This window comes from Quercus robur, chromosome 4 (assembly GCF_932294415.1).
Source record: "Quercus robur chromosome 4, dhQueRobu3.1, whole genome shotgun sequence".
In the NCBI taxonomy this organism is placed as follows: Eukaryota; Viridiplantae; Streptophyta; class Magnoliopsida; order Fagales; family Fagaceae; genus Quercus; species Quercus robur.
The window spans coordinates 71819280-71833164 of NC_065537.1; the positions used below are offsets into that span (position 1 = coordinate 71819280).

General features: G+C 32.7%; 1 protein-coding gene across 1 annotated transcript; it reads left to right on the forward strand.

Moving 5' to 3' along the window:
- Positions 1-330: 330 nt before the first annotated feature.
- On the forward strand, positions 331-3261 carry LOC126722524 (receptor-like protein EIX2). The gene has a single exon (XM_050425680.1). The coding sequence runs from the start codon at positions 331-333 to the stop codon at positions 3259-3261; it is 2931 nt and encodes a 976-aa protein (XP_050281637.1).
- The last annotated feature ends 10624 nt before the right edge of the window (positions 3262-13885 follow it).

Sequence of the window (13885 nt, forward strand, 5' to 3'; positions counted from 1 at the left end):
TGTTGATTGATTTAATAAAAATTAATTTCATATAACCTCTTACAGTTTTTTTTTTTTTTCCCTTTTTTACTGCTTGTTCACTCAGAAAACAAATGTTTTTTTAACAATATAGTATCCATTGATATAAGTAGAAGACTAATAATTTAGCAAATAAAACAGAAACAAAATTAATTTATATTTATTTCTTAAACAAAACTATTCTATAATAAACAATATCCTGCAAATTCTAAGCACCAATAATTCAAGTGAAAAAAAGAAATGTTAATAGACAATCCGCATGCTTATAAATAAGCATCTATAACAACGATCCTTGTAAGGAGATAAGGGGAAATGGCCAACATGAATACCACCTTTGTACTTCTTCTTAATCTTCTTTACCTTCTTTTGATAACCGAATCTATTTCACTTGAAGCTGTACCATCCAATTCTATTGCTGTAAATGCCAACGTGCGTTGCATTGAGATAGAGAGGATAGCCCTTCAAAAATTCAGAAAAGGTCTTAAGGATCCATTCAATAGGCTTTCTTCTTGGGTGGGTCAAGATTGTTGCAATTGGGAAGGCATAGGTTGTAGCAATCAAACGAGCAACGTAGTAAAGTTTGATCTTGGAAGCTCAAATCTATGTGGTTTTGGAGGAGGAAGCCAATATACTCCTGATCAGCCTAATTGTTTGAGTGGTAAGTTAGATCCTTCTTTACAAAATCTGAAATATTTGAGTTACTTAAACCTAAGCAACATCAATTTCCAAGGATTATCATTCCCATATTTCCTTGGCTCTCTCAAGAAGCTGACATTCCTTGACCTTTCCTTTACAATGTTTTCTGGAGTAGTGTCTCCCAGTCTTGGAAATTTAACAAATTTGAGCTATCTTAATCTCATTCCATCTCAATTTTCTGAAAGAACTCTTTCGGTTTCAAATATATATTGGCTCACCAATCTCTCTTCCTTACAATACTTGAATTTGCAAAACATAGACCTTAGCAAAGCAGAAACTCATTGGCTGCAAGTTGTTAACATGCTTCCTTCACTATCAGAGTTGTATTTGTCAAGTTGTGGTCTTCATCATCTCCCTCAAACTCTTCCATTTGTGAATTTTACGTCCCTGTCGGTCCTTGATCTCTCAAATAATGGCTTCAACTCTTCTTCTATTCCCCCATGGTTGTTTAATCTTACTGCCCTCATTAATCTCAGGATCAATTTATGTGACCTAAAAGGCCCCATCCCTAACATAGCAAGGGCTAGCCTATGCAATTTGAAGAATTTAGATATGTCGTTCAATTTTTTTATCGGTGGCCCAATAACTGAATTTATCCAAGCATTATCCGGATGTGGCAACCATAGACTAGAACAATTAAATTTGGGATCAAACCAACTTAGTGGTGTTTTGCCTCCTTCCTTGGGGTATTTTACACATTTAAGAGAGCTCCATCTCACCAACAACTCATTCTCAGGCCCAATTCCATCAAGTATACAACATTTATCACGTTTGGAGATACTAGATCTCTCTCACAACTTGATGAATGGAACCATCCCAGAATTTATTGGACAACTTACTGAGTTGAGCACTTTGGCTCTCTTCAGTAATTCTTGGGAAGGTACCATGACTGAAACTCATTTCCTAAATCTCAAAAAACTAACTTGGTTTTCCTTGTCATCAACTAGGAAATCCTTAGTTCTCAATGACTGCCAAAATGTCCTAATCAATGACTGCCAATTGGGTCCTGCATTCCCGGCATGGCTCAAAACTCAGAAGAATCTTCTTGAGATCTCCCTTGTAAACTCTTCAATTTCAGCTAAAATACCAAATTGGTTGTGGAATTTGTCTTCGTTGCCTTGGAAATTAGATCTTTCTCATAACCAATTGAGGGGAGACCTTCCTAAGTCATTATCTTTTGAGTGGGTAGATCTAAGTTACAATAATTTAACCGGTTCACTCCCACTGTGGCCTAGTGTGTCGTATCTCTCATTAAGGAAAAACCTTCTTTCTGGACCATTACCAGTAAACATCTTCCAACGTATGAAAAAATTGGTCACCCTAGATCTTGCAGGAAACTTTCTAAATGGTAGTATCCCCTCATTGACCATTGGGCCGACGGGCTTGTGGTTTGTTGATTTATCGGACAATCTTTTATCTGGAAACATCCCCAGGCATTGGATGAGTATGCAAAATTTAGCGGCCATTGATCTGTCGCGAAACAATCTATTGGGTAACATCCCAACCTCATTGTGCTCACTACCTACTCTTAATTGGTTGCAACTAAGTTACAACAATTTTTCTGGAGACCTCTTTTCCACCTTGCAAAACTGCTCGAGCTTATATGCACTTGATGTTGGAGGTAATAGATTCTCAGGAACTTTGCCAAAATGGATTGGAAAAAGGCTACCTTCAATATCAGAATTGCGCCTACGAGGAAACCTGCTCTCAGGACCCATTTTGGAACAATTGTGTTTTCTCGCTCGTCTACATGTTTTGGACTTTGGACATAATAATTTTTTAGGATCTATCCCTACTTGTTTGGGCAATTTGGCTGGTTTGAAATCTTTGGTTCAATATTCTATATCACCAATCCGTAGTCGCCTTCTTCCACTAACCTACTTGGAGCATATGGATTTGACTGCAAAGGGTGCCCAACGTGAATATTACAGTCAAATTTTCTTGATGAATAGTATAGATCTTTCAAGAAACAATCTAACTGGAGAGATTCCTGAAGCACTAACAAAGCTCTCATTACTAATTACCTTAAATTTGTCATGGAATCAATTGACCGGAAAGATACCAGAGAATATGGAAGTATTGCATGGTTTAGAAACTCTTGACCTCTCATGCAACCATCTTTCAGGTCCCATTCCTCCAAGTATGTCTTCTTTGACTTTTTTAAGTCATTTGAACTTGTCATATAACAACTTGTCTGGACCTATTCCATCAGCCAACCAATTTCAAACTTTCATTGATCCGTTCATTTATGAGGGTAACCCACAACTCTGCGGGCCTCCATTGATAACAAATTGCTCATTATTGCCAAGTGATGGGGATACAGAAGCTGTAGATGAAGGCAATGAGGAATTCAGGTCTGAAAAGTTATGGTTCTATGTAAGTGTTGTTTTGGGGTTCATTGTGGGATTTTGGATTGTTTGCGGTAGTTTGGTGATAAAGAAGTCTTGGAGACATGCTTACTTCAATTTTGTTGATGAAAAGAAAAATAGGCTTTTTGTGGCTGTCAAAGTTAATATGGCACGTTTGCAAGGGAAGATTGAAGCATAGAGACGCAAAGATTGAAGGTAATCCAAAAAAGAAATCACTTTGTAGCTTCTTTTTTGTGACTTCATTTCGTCTTTTTGATTTCTCTTTATTATTTATTGGTGCAGTTATGCTTCATTATCAGATGGAAGTCTTAGTATTTGGAGATCCTATGATTTACAGTACGTGTTTCTTCAGTTCATGCATATGGAGAAGTACTCTATTAGAGATTAAGTTATGTTAGTTTGTTTATTGTAACATAGATAGTTGTGTAGTTGTATCAATGGAAAAGCTCAGGCGTGGTATTTTCATTAGTATAAATAGATAGCTCACTATAATTAATGAAGAGTAATTAGTTGTATAATTTTTCTCAGTTTGATCCAATATTGCGAGTTTCTTCTCTTCTCTCTCTCTCTCTCTCTCTCTCTCTCTCTCTCTCTCTCTCCTCACTTGAACATTGATAAACATGAAAAATAAATAAATCTTTCAAACACAAGATGAATCTTACATGTTTGATTGTACTTCTATAATATTTTTTGAGCATTCACTTGCAACCAGCTATATTGTAATGGAAAATACTAAAGTCATAAACTGTTTTATAATCTTTGTTACGAATTACTGATATGAGAAGTGGTTATTAGTATGTAAAAAAGTGATGTTGATAATGGGCACAAATAAAACTATTAATAATTTATCATATTAATAGATTATAAAAATATTGTAAAACATTGGCGGAGCCAAAGGGGGGTGAGGGGGGGTACTTGCCCCCCTGACTCCTCCTAAAATTTTCTAACATTAGTAGTCTAAAGCAATTACCTACTGACATGGAGGAAAAAAAGAGAAAGAAAAAAAGTACTTCTACTTGGTTGAAAGTGACTCTGACGCGGGAAAAAGAAATTAAAAAAAAGTTCTCAAGCACCAAACCATGCTTTTGTCTTGTCCTAGGTGAAACTTGCACCTATTTCAATATTTTTATTTTATATCATTATTTACACTATTTTCACTATTTATGATACTTTTCACAGTTTTTTATTTTTGAATGATGCTAGAGATATTACAAATTTTACTACTTATGTCTTACAAATTGGCATGTCACCAATTACAAAAAATAATTTCAAACATTTATTCATTATATTTTTTAAGTAACACTAATCACATTTTTACTCCATTAGTTTGTAAAGTTTTTAGTAGCTATGAATTGGTTATTTTTGTTTATTTATTTTAATAATATGAAATATATTCATATTTGCTTACAATTTTTTATTTATTTTGTTATTATTGTTGATTAATATTTTTTAGATTAATTTCACTTTTAATATCTTCTTTTAATTTTTCCCCCTCTAGAATAAAATCTTAGCTCCGTCACTGTTGTAAAATAGTTTGTGATAACTGTAACATTATTCTTTTGTCATGGACTATACTAAACATTACAGTGAACAGGGACGAAGCTACGGTAGTTTGCAGCAACTGTACATACTACACACTACACAGATTATTTTTTAAATATAGTATCTATCTACTATTTAAGGGGCTTCCTCGGTTTGGATGGCTCATTTTTTTTGTTCAAAAATACCCATACACTCCTATGTTTAAGTAGAGAAAAAACTAAATGACAATCTAGTAAAAATGTAACTCTAACTCCCACTAAAATATTATCTAAAAAATAAGGTTACTCTGCAGTTAGATTTTCAAAATAGAAAAAAAAAATACACACACACATATATTTATATATATAATAAAAATTATGACTCTATCGTCTTTACTCAAAAAAAAATTATGACATTATAAAAAAAAAATATAAAAAAGTCTCATCGCACGCACGAATAGCTAGTTAATAATTAACTTATGCCTTTGCTACTATTTACTAGTATAACTTCTTATTATTATTGACTTCAAAACTCAAAATTATTATTATTATTATTATTATTAGGCATAAATGCATTTTTAGTCCCTACATTTTGACTTTTTTTTTTTTTTTTTTAGTCCCTACATTTTATTTTTACTACTTTTAATCCCTAAACGAATTAACGCAAAACATTTAAGTTCTTGAAGCACCATTCCGTCACCAAACTAATGGAAAACTGATGGATTAATAAAATAATAATTTTTTTTATACGTGGAAGCAATAAAATAACGGGAAGAAATCAGACTCATCAAGCAATAAAATTAACCTCATCCCCTGTTTTGGGATATATGAAACAGGGGATGAGGTTAATTCGGTTTGAGAGGTAAAAGATGGAAAGGATATATGAAACAGGGGATGAGGTCATGTCCACACAATTGTTGGGGATTCCTTGAATAGAAATATGTTTGTTTCTCTGTTTTGCACCCTGAAGCGGGAGTCGAGTGAAGTGAAGATTGGATGATCGTGGTGCTGATCGTGGATTTACGTTTCTTCGTTATAATCTTACCATCGCATATCATTGAACAAATCTTTTGGCGCGTTATGGTAGGTAAGGCATTATCTCATGATTTTGGAGCTTTGGCAGATGATGGTATGGTTAATAAGGGAATTCAAGTCCACACAATGGTAATAAAGAATGGTTTTGAGTCTACCGTGTTTGTGTGCAATTCTTTAATTAATATGTATTCAAAGTCAGGGATGGTTAGAGATGCTAGAGTTGCGTTTGATAGTATGGAGAAGAGTGATGACGTTTCGTGGAACGGTATGGTTGCAGGCTATGTTACAAATGGACTTGACTTGGAAGCTTTTGAAATGTTTTATCAAATGCGACTTGCAGGTGTAATGCTTACACAGATGATATTTGCTACCATGATTAAACTATGTGCTAACCTTAAAGAATTAGGTTTTGCTAGACAGCTTCATTGTCAGGTTTTGAAAAATGGGTATTGCTTTGATCACAATATTAGAACGGCACTTATGGTAGCTTACAGTAAGTGCGGTGTTATTGATGGTGCATGTCACATCATTTAAAAAATGTTAAGTCATTATTTAGTTAACCACTTCAGCAATACTACTAATGGAAGTTAATCGAAGGACTTAAACGGCTCATTTTGAAAATTTGAGGGACCAATTGTGCTCACTTGAAACTTGAGAAACTAATTGTGCATACATGATAAACTTCAGGAACTAATAGTATAATTTTGCCATATTAATTTAATTCTCCTTTGTATTTAAAATTATGCATAAAGCTTTAAAAATTTTAATCTGTTGTTGTGAGTGAATACGCAGTGGGCGAAATTTGTCTCTGTATCATACATTACCATAATCAATTCAAACTTGGCAGGAAACAAAAACAAAAAGAAAAGGGGCCTACTGAATCCAAAAAAAATGTTGAAGTTTCTATAGCCAAAGACTTGAGACTGCATCTGAATGTTCAATTAGTGTATAAAACACCTTGAATGTTTAAACCCCTAATTTACAAATTACCAATTCAAGCTTAATATCAAACAATATATGTGCGAAAAATGAATATAAGCTTATAACAGAATTGATAAACAATCTAAACCAAATAAAATCACATCCACAACAAAAATTAAATAAGAAAGATTAAGGGAAGAGATATGCAAACACAAGAACAACACAACGATGTGTTATCGAAGAGGAAACTGAAACTCTTGGCGTAAAACCTCTCCGCCACCTCCAAGCGGTAAATAATCCACTAAAGAATGAAGTTGGGATACATGAACAACAGAAGACCCTCCAAGCCTAATCTACCCAGTAAACCTATGCCCTTCAAGCTTCTTGCTCCAACAAGATTACGTCGAACCTTTGTCTTCTTTAGCTTACCAGATTTCGCTATAACCCATAGCATCAACCAATATCAATTGGTCCCTTCCTAACTACTTCACAAGCACCAAATAGCCTTCTTACAGATATGGGTATGGTGAGAAAAGGTTTTAACTAATGTATCTCTTAAGGAAGTAACAATGGAGAGTGTGAGAGTTGAGGAATTTGAAAAGTCACTATGTAAAGATTGTGAATGAGTCAATCTTATTTTTCTCTAGAGTTTCTTTCTCAAAATTCTCTTTGGAAGCTCTCAATATTTTGTGGGTATAAGGGGTATTTATACTGGAATGAGAAAGGAATACGAAGAGTCAATTTTTCTATAACAGAGTGGACTGGCGACTTGACTGAGTCGGGAGTCTAAGCCACGAGCTAATTGAATGGTCAGTCTGGACTTTTTATCCTATAATGCTACAGCTGGCATGACGGTTTAGCTTCTCTACATGCTTCACTCGTGTGCATCATCTGGCAGCTTGCAAGCCGCGAGCCACCCATGAGATCCAGCCGTGAGTCCCTGCTTCACTGCACAATCTTGAGCATTTATTCACACTCTCTCACACACTACCCTTACATGATTCTCACCTAAACACAAGGTCACTAATTGCTAAATTACAAGTAAATTTGACACGGAATAAAGCCAACAAGATGGTTGATTAAATTCAACCTTACAGCATCGAGTAGGACAGGTCTTCTTGGTCCCATCATCCCTTGTGCAAAGCCGCAAAGCTGAGATACAAGATTTTTGACAATTTTCTATTATTAAAAGTATTTTAAAATATGGTACTAACTACTAAGTAACAAGTTGGTACTATTTGTGAGGTTGATAGAAGATTTTTCTTCGGGTTTCTTTATTGAAAGCAAGCTGGTGGAAGATGGAAGTGATGGGTGTCTAACCTAACCAAGATATTTTCTAATTTCTATGAAATATGTAGCAAATAAATGTGTGAATTATGCATAACAAGGACAGGTCTTCTGCCGTGTAAGCCCTTTCCTTCCGTCCTCATGATGGATATGTGCGATGTCTAATTTATTGGGTTGTTATCTCTGCGGTCATAGAAAACAGAGTTAAAGAATACACTAGTTTTTTTTTTTTTTTTCTACAAATAATACACTAGTTGGCAATTGGCTCAGGCTTGTTATTGAAATTTCAAAAATGTATATGGTCCACAAATACAATAGACTCATATATGGGTATATTACACTCCCTTTGTGGTTGGGCTTGGTTGTCATTTAGTTTACAAACTTTCAATTGTTACATTTTCCATTTATTGTTTGAATTAAGATGAAATGATTGGTTTGGCCCAAATCTATAGATTTCGCATTTTTTAAACAAATAAATTACTTGTTACCGGTTTGATAAAGAATGAGGAGCTACACATTCCGTTCGATTATGTTATACTTGTACGATAATTATATTGACTCAATCAACTCAATTTAGATTAAAAGGCACATGTTTAATACAAATTGTTCTATTATGCAAGGTTGGAATCTATAGATGCAAAGCTATTCAAGTCTTCAAACATTCATGAAAATACTCAAAATAGACCTACTTCATGATAAAATTCCCTTAATGGATCAGTTAATCATTCTAATTTGATGACGTTATAATAAAGTCTAAACACATGAGATGTACCCCAATCTTTCATGAAAAATACTTCAGATTATTCAGAGATGCATCAACAACAATCTGCATAAATCATTCATTGCTTCCCAACGAACTGAGCTCTCATTCAACAACACTTGGACTAAAATCATTTTGCGCTGTACATCTACAGTGCCATTTTGTTGAGCCACCTTTTTTTTTTTTTTTTTTTTTTTTTTTTTTTTTTTTTTTTAAAGTTTTGAATAGTAGTTACAGTACCAAGTTGGTTTATTCAACTTTGTTCAGCCAAAATTCACTATTCCACATACAATATTTTTGGGTTGCCTTTTTGTGTATTTTTTTTCTTTACACACTATTTTAAGTAAAAACACATAGTTTTGTACACAAAAACAAAAACAAAAACTTAGGAAAAAAACATTTTTCATCCTTTATGTTTGGGACAGTTTACAATTCTTCCTTAAACTTTAAAATCATGCCATTTTTCCCTTAATATTTTGGAAAAGAGCAAATATATTATATTTTTATTTTCTCGGTTAAACCTTAATGAAAGCTTATGATTCTTAAAATATTTTATTGTGTAATGTCTAAATTACTCCTGCCAAATTTTAACATCCTAAAAATTTTCTTTACGTATTTTGAGTTTTAAATGATAAAAATTCTTAAAAAAATAGAATGATGATATTCAATGACACAAGCCTTTTGTTATCTCTCTTTTTTTTTTTTTTTTTTTTTTTTTTTTTTTTTTTTTTTTTTAATTCTTAGCAAAACTCAGTTGTTTATTGTTGGAATGATATTCGTTATCATTCTTAGAAGTTTTTAGAGAATAGATATATTTTCTTTCGTAAGTAGGTACTAAAAAACTATTATAGTTAAATAAATATTTATATGTTAAATAACTACCCTAATTTTGTGGTTGATCAAAATTCTTAAATGAATGAGATTAATTTTTTTCGACATAATTATCAAAATTCTTATAATTAATGTCTCTTTTGATTAATGTAAATCTCTATATACTTTAAAAACCAAATGATTCATATCTTTATTTTATAATACAAATAAAATCTAGAATTGACCTTAATTACTACAGTACTTTTTTTTTTTTTTCACGACAAGCACGTGTCTTGCACGTGCTACCCTAACTAGTGTATATTACAAGATCCAAATTCACATGAACCCAATCTTAAAATAGAAAGTGACTGAAAATCACTATACAAAAAGAAAAAAGAAAAAGAGAAAAACAAATTCTCCATCAAAATTTGTAAAATTAAATCTTCTATTTTTAAAATTAAATTCACCTTTCTCTATAATAAAAAAAAAAAAAAATCACCTTAATAAAAAGAATTACACCTAAGGCCAAAACTGTTAAGATTGACAAAAATTATTCTTGAATATTACACATTACTTGGCTAAAATTCATGAAATTAGTTTGAATTATAAAAGATAAGTTGATGAAATTGTAAAAATTCCCTTGGATTATACCTTAGCCAATTAGATACCACAGCATATACACATGCGTCATAGCCCATTTTTTATTTGTTGAAGGGAAAATCATCCACCTGTGACATGCGATGTCTTTTGAAAATTCAATGAATTTCCAACAAATAAAATTTAGAAAAAAGGAAAAAATAAATAAATAAAAACACCCTTGAAATAATTGAATTTCCTCTTGGCTTGAAATAATAGTGATGCGGTGATACCAAGCACGGACTTCTCTGTTGTGGTAAAACTGGAAAAGGTGCACATAGCTTCTAGGATACAGGATGAGAAACTGGAAAAGGCAATAGCGTTATGATTACGAATAATATATTCACTAAGGCTGCGTTTGTTTTGGCTTCAAACGATTTCCGGAAATCCTTTTACATCTTTTCATTTGTTTGGTTGCGTATGGAAATAGAGTTTTCCGGAAAATCATTTACTTTGACCGTAAAATTAAGGCCTTTGACCCAGAAAATGAATGCAACTTCTGTTTTACCTTCAAATCATTTCCGGGCTCACAGGCGCAGAGAGAGAGAGAGAGAGAGAGAGAGAGAGAGAGAGAGAGAGAGAGAGCTAGATCGCACCCCACCCCAGACGCGCCGTTGAGTTCACGCCGCCGAGAGCATCGGCGCCGTCGTTCTTGACCCAAAGCTCATTGGCACCGTCGTTACCGATCTCTTTCTCATTCTCGACCTAAAGCTCATCGGCATCGCTGATTTCGTTGTCTCAATCTCATCGCACCAATGATCTCATCGTCTCGATCTCGTCATCGTCTTTCTATCCCTGAAGTTTTCGATCACTCTCTCTTCCTCCCTCTCTCAGTTTGACCAAATTTGTATGAAGTTCAATGAATTGTTTTGAGCAGATTTTTATTTCTTTAAAGTGTATATATTGAAATTTTTGTAATAAAATTTGTTTGGATGCTAAGAAAAGGTTGAGAAAATGTGAAAATTTTGTAGGAAAATAGCATTTTCAAAATGTTACCAAACACTTAAAATGGTTTTCTAATATAATTTTTAAAATGCAACCAAACACTAGAAAATATTTTCCTTTCCCGAAAATATTTTCACCTAAAAATATTTTACACCCGAAAAATATTTTACATTGAACCAAACGCAGCCTAAATGGGCCATGTTTGAAACAATTATTGAGAAATTGTCTCAAATTACAATTTTAACCTGGAAAGCTAATTGAATTAATTATTCTAGTGCTAATATGCAAGATTGGAATCATAGATGCTAAATTATTGAATTCTTCTCCATTATTAGCGAAAAACATTACCATCTACGTAACTAAAAAAAAAACAGGTAGCTAAGTTATATTTTGTTTTCTTTTATTGTAAGTTTGACATTAATTTATTTGACTTTTGTTGGTTGCTTTTGCAGAAAGTTGTGTAAAATATATTTGTAATTGAAAGAAAAAAAAAAGTAGAGATTTTAAAAAATTGTACATAAACAAAATAAACTAAAAATTAAACAAAAAATCCTATGACAAAATCATTTTAATTTATTTAATAGATCTCACTTCATTGATCTGTTCATCATTTTAACTTAATAGTTATGATAAGGTTAATTTAACTTAATCGACCAATTAATCATTTTAATTTTCACCATTACCCATTGAGCTTGAAAAAATATTATGCAAATTTTCAGGATTACATAATTACTTGCAACAGTTTCAAGGAATTATAAGACAAGGAGTATCATGATGTCTAATACTAGCAAGTAACTCACTACATATGCGCAAGTACACTTGAGTTTAGTACAACCAATTTAAGGTTTTGAATTTCTACCTTCTCTTGAAAGAACCTTGTATGGGAATTCACAATGAGTTCTACAAAGTTCTAGCAAAATTTTTGCTAGAAATCCCATTTCCTTTTTTACCTACCTACCTTTTTGAATACAAGTTCTAACAAACTCTTTATTTCTTTCTCTTTCTATTTAAATATTTTTATTTTTCTATCCCAATAACCCCCACAGCAGCACACCTACACCAAGGGATACCCAAAAAACCCATAAATTTCCAACCAAACAAAGTTTAGCTTCCAACATGTTTGAAGTTTTGAATTCCAACACTCAATAAAAAGATGATATGCATTCTTGTTAATTGCAAATTTGCAATACACATGACTCACATAATCTAACTAAACAAGCAAATCATGTATATTATACTTAAGAGTGACATACAAATATCATCTTCTTATTGGGAATTAAAATCCAAGACTCCAAACATTTTTAGAGACAAACCTTCTCCGCCCCACAAACCCACCCCCACCCACCTTTGACCAAATTCCATTTCTCATCAACCCACCATTGCGGTAGGTAAATCCTTACCCCATCAATTCCCCACACATAGTGTTAAATTATAAATAGTATTAGTAGATCTAGTATTGCGTATTAGAAGTCAAAAGACCGATTTAAGAACCAAGTGTGGTTAGTATCTTCCAATTCCTATCTCGTAATTAACTTGATTTATGAACCAAAATCAAGGAATGTAGATAGATGTTTCCATTGTGTTTGAATCATATATTATAAATTTTATTTCTTCTAGATTGTAACTAAGGCCAAAAACTATATAATTGATTTTTTAAAATTTTATTTGTGATCATCATTTTTTTTTTTAATTATTCAAGTTTATTTTATTTTATTTTATTTTTAATTTTCTCTTATTTAATATCCCAAGCTAATTTTCCATCATAAGAGTTGCAATTGGGGATCCAAATATTTGCAGTCCATTAAGCAATATTCTCATAATATAAGATAAGATACTTGGATTGTCCTGTCTTTAAGCTTTACTCATAGCATGGTGATTCTTGAAAAGAAATACTAATGGCTTGACCAAGAAAAGCATATGTTTGTTTGTTTAGACTCCTTAAAGCAGATTTTTTAACCTAATATATTAGTCAAATGATTACTTAGGTTAATTATGAGATCTAGGTTATACAAGAACAAATCATATCATGTACAGCAGCAGAAAATAAAGAACACAACAATATGATGACCCAGAAAAACTAATGAAACCAACAGTTTTAATGTAAAAACCTAGGGAAGATCTGACCTAACTATCCTCAAGATAAAACAAATCCACTATAAAGAGTCGAAGTTTTTACAATTAGATTTAACTCTAAATCTATTACTATCTCTAGTAAATTATTGACACGACCACATGCAAGCTCTGACTCCACGAACTTCTCCTTTCTTGGATTTGCACCACACAAGTACCCACGCTTGTAACTTTGAGATCTCGCTCAAAGGTTTCAGATCACAGCTTGTTTATCTTTGCAACAACTAGATTCCACCAACATTTGATTGTAGATCTTATTCCAGTAGATGCTTGTAGAGTTAGAAGATACAAAACCTCTCAGATCTTATAGAAGTAACTCATAAGTCTTCCAAGAGTCTTCAAAACATAGCTACGGTTTTCCTTTTATACATAAGAGTGTTGGACTAAAACCCTAAATGTTTTCGCCGGCTTAAACCTGTTTAAAATTCTACAGAAATTTTTTTTCGGGGATTTTTGATCAATCGAGCTTCACCATTCGACCAATCAAGCTTCACAAAAAAAATAATCTTCTTCTTGCAATTTGTACATATTTTAGTCTTGACCTTTACAAGTTTGAGCAATGTCTAACACCTATCCTAAACATCTTTTTGTTCTCGGTTTGCCAACACATGCAAGTTGAAATTCTAAACATTTAATCCTAAATCTTTAGAACCTAACAGTATAGAACCGCATAAGGAATATAACATTGGCTGCATAGAAAAATCAATCTTTGGGTGTACTTGTTTTCATGCATAACTTTAGCCTTCATACATCAACTT

Coding starts and splice junctions, on each gene's coding strand:
- LOC126722524 (XM_050425680.1), top strand. CDS start 331: ATGGCCAACATGAATACCACCTTTGTACTTCTTCTTAATCTTCTTTAC.